General features: G+C 50.5%; 1 protein-coding gene across 1 annotated transcript; it reads left to right on the top strand.

Moving 5' to 3' along the window:
* The first annotated feature begins 740 nt into the window (after positions 1 to 740).
* Positions 741 to 9574, top strand: LOC134402018 (transcription initiation factor TFIID subunit 4-like). Its single transcript, XM_063131385.1, has 2 exons — positions 741 to 807; positions 8724 to 9574. The coding sequence occupies exons 1-2, from the start codon at positions 741 to 743 to the stop codon at positions 9572 to 9574; spliced, it is 918 nt and encodes a 305-aa protein (XP_062987455.1).
* The last annotated feature ends 210 nt before the right edge of the window (positions 9575 to 9784 follow it).

Here is a 9784-nt window from a genome sequence, read left to right as displayed (position 1 = left end):
AGCTTCAAAGTATTTGCCCGTTGTGTGGGACTGGAGAGGGATCACATCAGTTAGCCAGGAGATGTGGGGGTCACAGCAGTGAGGACTACCCTAGCACTGCCCACAGGGAAATGCTGGCATTGTTGGCTACAGCAGACCATGCAATGGTGGAGGCTGAGTTCTCCTCCCTGCTCTGATACCCATGCAGGTCTAGGCCATACTCCCAATTAAGGTAGGGTGACCCTATAGAAAGGAGAACAGGGTTCCTGTATCTTTAACAGTTGAACTGAAAAGGGAATTGAAGCAGGTGTCATTGCTATGCATGCAGCACCTGGTGAAATTCCCTCTTCATCACAAGAGTTAAAGCTGCAGGAGCCCTGCCTTCTTTTGTATCTGATCACAGGGGCAGTGCTCCTGCAGCTTTAACTCTTGTGATGAAGAGGGAATTTCACCAGGTGCTGCATGCATACAAATGACACCTGCTAAAATTCCCTTTTCTGTAAAGTGTTAAAGATACAGGAGCCCTGTCCTCCTTTCCATAGGGTCACCCTAAGAAGCTTTGCCCTTGCTTTGAATTTGCCCTCCATGAGGTCATCACAACACCAAGGCCAGATCTACACCAAACAGGATATAACACTTTGAAAACGGTATATTTAATGTGTCCTGGGCCCAAACAGTTGTTAAAACCATTATAAACTGTTATAAAGCAGTAGTGTAGATCCTGCCTGAGAATACACCATATTGTGACGTTGCTAGTCAACATGGCTGCGTATTACCTCTGCTCTCAGAGTCAGCCTGCCTCTCAAAAACAGCTCTTGGAGAACACCGGTAGGAAGGTGCTATCCAGCACCGCTCCCCTAATGTTCTTATCACACTGATAAAATGATCCCTGATTGGTTGGGATCATGCAGTCATTGAAAGGACCCCTGATACGAAGGGGGAAACAGTGGTGGAAAACCAGCAGATAGAGACGAGTGCTTGAAGAGGGAGGGGAAATGAGGAATGTTTGAAGAGGTAGAGCTTTTTGCTCCCCTCACTCCCAACTTGTCCAGCACACCATTATCTGCCTCTTTAGGGAGTCCAGAAAGGCTAAATTCATAATCATGGTGTGTGTGTGTGTGTGTGTGTGTGTGTGTGTGTGTGTGTGTGTGTGTGTGTGTGTGTGTGTGAGAGAGAGAGAGAGAGAGAGAGAGAGAGAGAGAGAGAGAGAGAGAGAGAGAGAGAGACTTGGTCCATCTACTGGTCTGTCTATTCTTACTGGCACAGTTCTCCAGGGCCTTTGGGGGCAGAGGGGGCATTTCTGAGATTTATTTATTTATTTATTACATTTTTATATAACCCAATAGCCGAAGCTCTCTGGGCAGCTCACAAAAATTAAAACCATTAGGAACATAATAAAACATCCAACAAGCTAAAAACCCAAATACAAAATACAATATAAAAAGCACAACCAGGATAAAACCACACAGCAGAAATTGATATAGGATTAAAATACAGAATTAAAACAGCAAAGTTTAAATTTAGATGTTAAAATATTGAGAGAATAAAAAGGTCTTCAGCTGGCGACGAAAAGAATACAGTGTAGGCGCCAGGCAGACCTCTCTGGGGAGCTTGTTCCACAGCCAGGGTGCCACAGCGGAGAAGGCCCTCCTCCTAGTATCCACCTGCCTCACTTCCTTTGAAATCCTTCTAACTGGACATCCCAGGGACTGAATTTCGGACAGCCCACACGCCTGGCAGGCATTGCACCACTGAGCTACTCTGCCCCCCACCCCCCAGAAGTGGCTGCACCAGCCACGTCTTCCCCAACCGGGTGCCATTTCTATCGCCTGCATCTTCTAGGTTTCTGTCCACCGGCTCTTCTGTGCCCCCCACCAGACTGCTGCTGATTCGGGGAGTCTTCATTTCTGTTAGCCATCTCAGATTTGTACAAAGGCAAAAAGTAATAATAATTAAAACTATAATTTAGAAAGGACTTGTTTTTCTAATTAAAATGGTGATTTATAATACAGCTATAATTAAAATGATAATCATTACATATTTTTATAATCACTCAAACAGATAAATGGAGGAGAAGAGGCTGTTGAGCTAGTCACAGACTTAGTAGTTGAGTCATTTGTCCTCTGGGGAGGAAAATTTGCACACCCTGGCTAGTCTGTAAGTGGTGTATAATTTGAAGGGAAATAAAAATAAATAAAGCCCCCACCGCCACCACACAAGTCATTCTCTGATTGCTGTCCCACCTCACACTAACTTATGGTTACTCAATGCTAAATGGAAATATTCTGGACATGGGCAGACACACACACACACACACAGTGTGTCTGGTACAGAAAAACAAAGAATTGCATTGCATAGTATGAAGGCTTCATACTTCGAAGGCAACCTTGGCTCAAAGCAATGCCATTTCTTTCTGTTCTAATATGTCCCCAACAAATCTAACCTGAGGACGTGCCATACTCCCTGGGACAAGTCTTTCATCTGTCTGGAAGGCTGCAGACCAAAGAGAGACCAAAACCCAATGAGTTTTTGAAAGAGGAGGTCTCAGCCCCTGGCATTAATACTCATCTGACTTTCATCTTGAGCGAGCAGGTTTGGCAGGCTTTTGTATTATTTCAAAAACCTGAAACACCTATTTGACCAGGGGTTACAGAAGGGAAGTGAAACATCTCCCCAAAACTACTTCCCCAAAACAATTGTCTGTAAACTGAGTGGTTCTCTATCCCAGGGCATTCTGGCAAAGTAGGTGCACCAGCAGCAGGAACAGAAAAGGGCTTGTAAGTTAACAAGGGGAATTCTTGTGCAAATGGACAAATATCCCCTTGCTTTCTTCATGTTTCTGCGGAATGAGATCTCTGGCCTTGAAAAGGAGTTTTGAGCAGTGGAGGCTGGAACCAGTCAGAACCCTTGGATAGGAGCTTTAGGGTCCTTACTGGTTCTGACAGACACCTGGAACAGATTTACCATCACTCTGACATTGGAGCCCCAAACCTGCACTGCTTTTATTTATTCATTTGTTTAAAACATTTGTATCCCGCCCTATATCACTAGGATATCAGGGTGGCGTACAGATAAAATCATACAATATAAAACAATAAATATACACAGCTAAAAACAAATTAAACCATTAATAAGCTAAAACCAATATAGAAATTTAAAAATATATAGTAAAACCAGTTAAAACAATTAAAGCTATGTACAGGCTTGGTGAATTCAGCCATCAAAGGCTTTGTTAAAAAGCCATGTCTTAACTTGGAGCCAAAATGAAACCAGCACCGGCACCAGTCCAGCCTGCATTCCACAGTCGGGGTGCCACCACAGAGAAGGCCCTCTCCCATATGTCCCACCATAGTGTATGTCTTGTGCTGGTGGGATACTTTTGAGCTCAGTCCAGAGCACACCCTGCGTAAACTTGCCAAAGTCAAAGAGTCATCGCTGCAGGAGGAAGAGCGCGGGCCCTCTGGCCACGGGACGGTGGCTGCTTCTTTCTGCTGCCCTGCCCCACTGCGGCGAAAGGGGAGAAAGGAGCAAGAGAGCCGTGGAGGCTGATGGGACAAGAGGAGGGCTGGGGTGGGGGCTGCCTCTGTGGGAAGCAGAGCTATCCCCCTCCCACCTGCTTGTCCAAGTCTGCAGGAAGGAGGACCGTGCCGTGCTCATTAGCATGGCTGCCAACTGACCTGCTCTGTAGCCGGCATCTGTGGGGCCAATTAACCAAACACAGCTAATTACTGGCACCTGGACCTGGCTGATGCCTGGGAGCTGAGAGGGTGCATTGGAGTGTGAAACCCTCCGAATTAACCCTGTCTGTGCCACGCCTGGTCCCGTGCCCTGGCTGGCGTCCTGCCCCTCTCTGTCGCCCAGGCAAGGGCCAGCCCCTCTGCTTCCTCTGGCCAGGGCTGCCCATCTCCACCCCACACCCACACCCCTCTGGTGCTTCTACCCCAGCGAGGGCAACCCTATGGAGAGAAGACGGCCCTCAGGACCCTGCAGAGGTGGCATGAAAGCCAGGACTGGGGTGTGAGGTGGGGCCACTGCAAGGGAAAGAATCAGGTTTGGCGCTGTGGAAGCACAGGGAGGGTCGCCCGGCCCAGGAACCCCCTAAATAACCACCCGGAAGGTAGTAGTGAATGAGGGGCAATGGCGAACCAGGCTGCTGTCAGGGCCTGACCAGCCTGGGTATGTCTGACCCAGCAGGGCTGACATTGCTCACTCCAGCGTCCTTTGCCTTCTTGTTTTAAAAACCATTTCAGAAGAGCCCCAAGGCTGGATCAGGCCAAGCGTCCATCTAGTCCAGCAGGCTTTCCAATATAAACTTCTCCTGTTAACCTTCAAAGCTTTTCACGGTCTAGCTCCTTCCTATCTCTCCTCTCTCATCTCACACTATTGCCCCGCTCGTGCTCTTCGCTCCTCTGATGCCATGTTTCTCGCCTGCCCAAGGGCCTCTACTTCCCTTGCTCGGCTTCGTCCATTTTCGTCTGCTGCCCCTTACGCCTGGAACGCTCTTCCAGAACATTTGAGAACTACAAGTTCAACCACAGCTTTTAAAGCACAACTAAAAACGTTTCTTTTTCCTAAAGCTTTTAAAACTTGATGTTGTGCAGACTTCTACTGTTACTTTCTACTGTTAGTTTTTCCCTACCCAGTGCCTGCTTACCCTACCCTGTACCTGTTTGCATTCTCTTCCCCCCTTATTGTTTTACTATGATTTTATTAGATTGTAAGCCTATGCGGCAGGGTCTTGCTATTTACTGTTTTACTCTGTACAGCACCATGTACATTGATGGTGCTATATAAATAAATAATAATAATAATAATAATAACAGGCTGTTCACACAGGGGCCAGGCAGCCGTCGACCAGGGACCCACAAGCAGGACATGAGGGCAACGACACCCTCCCACCCATGTTCCCCAGCTACTGGTGCACACAGGCTTATTGCCTTCGATACTTCATAGTCAGGGGGAGGCCAGCCAGGCGTGGGCATGGTTACAGAGGGTCATTTTATCGTCTATTTATATTTTATTTATTACTTTACAGATGTTCATTTTCTACAACAAAATAGTGCTTATTTCCCAGGTAATGTGTTTAGTGTAAGGGAAGCCGAAACTCCATTTTATTCCTGTAGTAGTCAGGACTGTGCCACGACTGAAGTGAGTTTAAAATGTGAAACTGCACACCGTGTTTATTTATTTATTTATAATCAGGTTTAGCAAACAGGGGTTTTGTTTGTTTGTTTTGTTCTAGCTCAGCCTCCCTCAACCTGGGGCGCTCCAGATGTGTTGGACTGCATCTCCCAGAATGCCCCAGCCTGCTGGCTGGGGCATTCTGGGAGTTGCAGTCCAACACATCTGGAGCGCCCCAAGTTGAGGAAGGCTGCGTCTAGTATGTCAGGAATGTAGGAGCAATTGGAATAGCTGTTAAACTATGGAGTTTGCTAGCACAAGATGCAGTGATGGCTGCCAGTTTGGATGGCTTTAAAAGGGGGTTGGATGAATTCCTGGAGGAGGCTATCAATGGCTAGTAGCCCTGATGGTTGTGTGCTATCTTCAGTATTGAAGATATGTGAACAGAATGCTGGATCAGATGGATCTTTGTGTCATTTAATGCAGTATGGCTCTTGTTCTTATGTGAACTGGGCAAGTTGTTTGTGGTCTGCTGGAGACCAGGATTTTTGACATTGCCAAGATTTTTGGGTTTCCCTTGCTTCCTCCAATGATGGATCAGATCTTGACCGGGGTTCAGGGTATGTCAGGTTTCTGAGGTAAGCAACGCTGAAAGAGATCAGCACCACAGAAAGCTCCAAGTTGTTCTGGGGCTCTATGCCAGTCAGGGATATCTGTATGTTTCTCCAACAAGGAGCAGATCAAGACTAAGCCTTAAATAAGAGTTTGGGTGCATTTCGACTGGTTGCCTCTACCTCCATGTTGACTGAAGCTATATCTCTCTTATGATCAATAATACCTCCAATTATTATTATTATTATTATTATTATTATTATTATTATTTATATAGCACCATCAATGTACATGGTGCTGTTGAAACCCTTTTATTTATTGCAGATATTTGAATATGCTTCAGGGACATTTGTCACAAACCATCACGCAGGGAAAGCAAAAGAATTCTTTAGATTTTCAAATACCGAAGAAAACCCATTAAGGAGAAAAATATGCAATAGGTGCACCATCCCTTCTAATAGGGAGGAGGAGGAGGAGTACTTCCATCTGCAAGCACCCCCGGTCAGTCACCCCATCAGCATGTATGTCAAGATAGAATTTCTTTTTGCGCCAACGTGCACCGCTTCACACTTGCTTAGGCTGAACCGCATTTGTCATTTTAATACCCATTCCGCTCCAGTTCTGTGGGGTCCTCATGGAGTTCTTTGCAATTCCTTTTTGTTCTAACCACCCTGGATAATATGGTGCTGTCACCCAAAGGGGTGGCTCAGAACTGGAGCCTTCTGGGACGCATTCCCAGAGAGGCCAACCTTGTTGAGCCACGGCATTGCTCACCAGCCCAACCCTGTGGTTCCCCCTCCCCTACTACAGTTCCTGTTCTGGAAGGCAGGCTCCAGACTTCAGCCCCGAGGACATGCCCCACACCTCTCGTGGGCCAATGTCCACCCAAATGTCTTGACGTCTGCATCGGCAACCGACATTTTGAAGTGACCTGGCTAATCAAGGGAGGCATATAGCATGAAACAGCACTAGTCACGTGCGATTTTCATAGAATCATAGAATAGTAGAGTTGGAAGGGGCCTACAAGGCCATCAAGTCCAACCCCCTGCTCAATATAGGAATCCACCCTAAAGCATACCTGACAGCTGCCTCTTGAATGCCTCTAGTGTGGGAGAGCCTACAACCTTCCTAGGTAACTGGTTCCATTGTCGTACTGCTCTAACAGTTAGGAAGTTTTTCCTGATGTCCAGCTGGAATCTGGCTTCCTTCCTTAACTTGAGCCCGTTATTCCGTGTCCTGCACTCTGGGAGGATTGAGAAGAGGTCCTGGCCCTCCTCTGTGTGACAACCTTTGAAGTATTTGAAGAGTGCTATCCTGTCTCCCCTCCATCTTCTCTTTTCCAGGCTAAACCTGCCCAGTTCTTTCAGTCTCTCTTCATAGGGCTTTGTTTCCAGACCCCTGATCATCCTGGTTGCCCTCCTCTGAACACGCTCCAGCTTGACTGCATCCTTCTTGAAGTGTGGAGCCCAGAACTGGACACAGTACTCAAGATGAGGCCTAACCAGGGCTGAATAGAGAGGAACCAGTACCTCACATGATTTGGAAGCTGTACTTCTATTAATGCATCCCAAAATAGCATTTGCGTTTTTTGCAGCCACATCACACTGTTGGCTCATATTCAGCTTGTTTTCTACAATTCCAAGATCCTTCTCATTTGTAGTATTGCTGAGCCAAGTATTCCCCATCTTATAACTGCATTTGGTTTCTATTTCCTAGATGTAGAACTTGGCATTTATCCCTCTTAAATTTCATTCTGTTGTTTCCAGCCCAGCACTCCAGCCTATCAAGATCCCTTTGAAGTTTGTTTCTGTCTTCCAGGGTATTCGCTACCCCACCCAATTTTGTGTCATTCTACACCTGGTGCAGGGTGCAACAGCAAATAACGATGTGTAGGGAAAGGTTATGGCATGTTTTATTTTATATACAAATGAATCATGATTTTGGTGCTCCCTTGGCTCAGCTGCATGGGGGCAAGGCCCTGTTCCCCCTAACACGGTTCTGGCCCCCTACCTCACCATATTTTATTTATTTATTTATTAAATTTATATACCACCCCATAGCTAAAGCTCTCAGGAAGGGAGCCCAACAGCTGCGTGGGGGAAGCAAAATGTTCCGAGGCTGCCTTTGGGTGCTTCCCAGTGAGGGAATTCCCGTGCTATCACCCGGCCTCGTTCATGGAACTTTATGGGTCATCCAGACGATGACGCCTCCTACACACAGCCCTCCTGGTGCACTTCCCCACTGGTTCTTCCATCTTTTTTCTTAAGGCAGGAATTCCATTTGGGTAAGGAAGGATGGAGTAGCTGCACAAGGCGCACCACTGATGGCGGCCGGATCCCTCCGACTGGAAGCAGCCAGTGTGCAATTCAAGAGGTGCTCTCACGTGTCCCTGTCCAGGCTGCCACAGGACAGGTCACGGGGAGCAGCACGGTCCTTTCAGTGGTCATGAGCAGGGGAGTGGGAGACAGCCCTGCTCAGTGCAGAAATGAGTCAGAAAGAGAGAGGGAGGATTGCTCAGCATCTTCTCCTTTGCCCTTGGCCCTTCCCTTCCTCCCCTCCATCCCTCCTCTGTTGTCTCCTCCATGATCACCATTAGATTGCAAGGTCCTTGGGGGCAGAGACTTATTTTCTTTTGCATAACCTGTTCTATACAGCAGCAGGTAATTTGGTGGTGCTGCGGAAACAATGGCCGGTATCTCAGCTCTCTGCCTGGTTACAGGTGGTGGCTGGGTCAGAGAGCGCCGAGGCAGGGAGCCTGCCCCGCCAGGCCCTTGCACAGCTCTCCCCCTCAACAACGGTGGGCTGTGCCAGCCGGACCCCTCCTCTCCTCTCCCCTCGCCTCCCCACCCCTCTCATTCCTGAGCCAGGCAGGCAGGGAGGCCACTGTGCTATCGATCATGCAAGCCCAGTCACCGGGGCGACAGTACCCCCACCGCCCCGCACCCCGCCCCGCCTTGCCCGGGCGTCTCCCATCAAAGCCCCAGACCAGCTAATTCCTTCTCCCTTCCCAGCCCGACTAATCAGGCTTAGCCAGGGAAGCGCGGCCTTATCTGGGGCAGGCAGGCCGTGGGGAGCCAGCCGGGCCAGGCTGATACCAAAGGCAATCAAGGCGCTAGGAGGGGAGCCAAGGCCCCGGTCCCCGCCGCCGCCGCCAAGGAAGGCCAGCCTGGCCTCGCCTGGCACCTGCGCTCCAAGGGCGGCGGCGGCGCCTCCAGATCAGCAAAGGCCAGATTTGTCCACCCCGGATCGACCCACTCCGCCGCCCTCGGCACACGGGAAAGAGCCAGCCCGAGCGCCTCAGCCCAGCAGCTCCGGGGCGCGGGGCCGGCCCAGAGCCGGGCATCGCGCGCTGCCATGGCGCGGGATGGTGCCCAGCAGCTCTGGCGGGCTGCTCCTGGCCTCGCCCCGGAGATCAGCAGCGCCGCCGCCGTGCGGGGCGGCTTGTACGCTCCGACCAGCGGCCGCGGCCGCCTGTGATGGAAGGCGGCGGCACCCCGCCCCCGGCCTCCCCCCGCGCCGCGCCGCGCCGCCCCGGCGCGCACAAGGGCCTCTTCTGCCGGCACTGGGGCGCACGACGAGGGCCTTTTCACGCCGGGAGCAGAGCAGCCATTCCGCGGCCCGGGCTTCCCTGGGCCACGCGGCTGTTGGGGCCGCGGCCTCGCTCGCCTCTGCAGCCCGCGCCCGCCCAGGCACGGGGCTCTCCAGGACTCCGCGGCCCCGAACGCTGAAGGAGCCGCTGCTGCCTGCCGGGGACGGCCGCACCATCGCCCGGTTTGGCCGCCTTCTGCCCCCAAGCACGGAGGGGGAGGAGGGGAGACCGCGGAGAGGCGGCAAGGGGCGGGCTGCGTCGCCCCACGTGTAGCCTCAGGCCCGGGTCGCCTTTCAGCCCAAACCGGGGCCTCCAAGGCGCGTCGCAGTTCAAACCTGTAGCCATTTTAAAAAATGGAAACAAATGTAAAACCATTCCAGGGCTTTAAGAAGAGCGCTCGACTGCAACTTCCAGGGGAAGCGAGGCCCCCCCGCCCGCCGTGGCCAGCAAGGCAATTTCAGTTTTCAGCCAAGACACAAGAGA

Source organism: Elgaria multicarinata, chromosome 7, assembly GCF_023053635.1.
Source record: "Elgaria multicarinata webbii isolate HBS135686 ecotype San Diego chromosome 7, rElgMul1.1.pri, whole genome shotgun sequence".
NCBI classification, from domain to species: Eukaryota; Metazoa; Chordata; class Lepidosauria; order Squamata; family Anguidae; genus Elgaria; species Elgaria multicarinata.
Note: the sequence above shows the minus strand (reverse complement) of the source record. Positions and strands in the feature narration are given on the sequence as shown.

Bases quoted from the DNA above. Each gene is read 5' to 3' on its own strand.
- LOC134402018 (XM_063131385.1), top strand. From the start codon at position 741: ATGGCTGCGTATTACCTCTGCTCTCAGAGTCAGCCTGCCTCTCAAAAA. The intron at 808-8,723 runs GTAGGAAGGTGC...CTCCCTTCCCAG, and splicing joins ACAGCTCTTGGAGAACACCG to CCCGACTAATCAGGCTTAGC.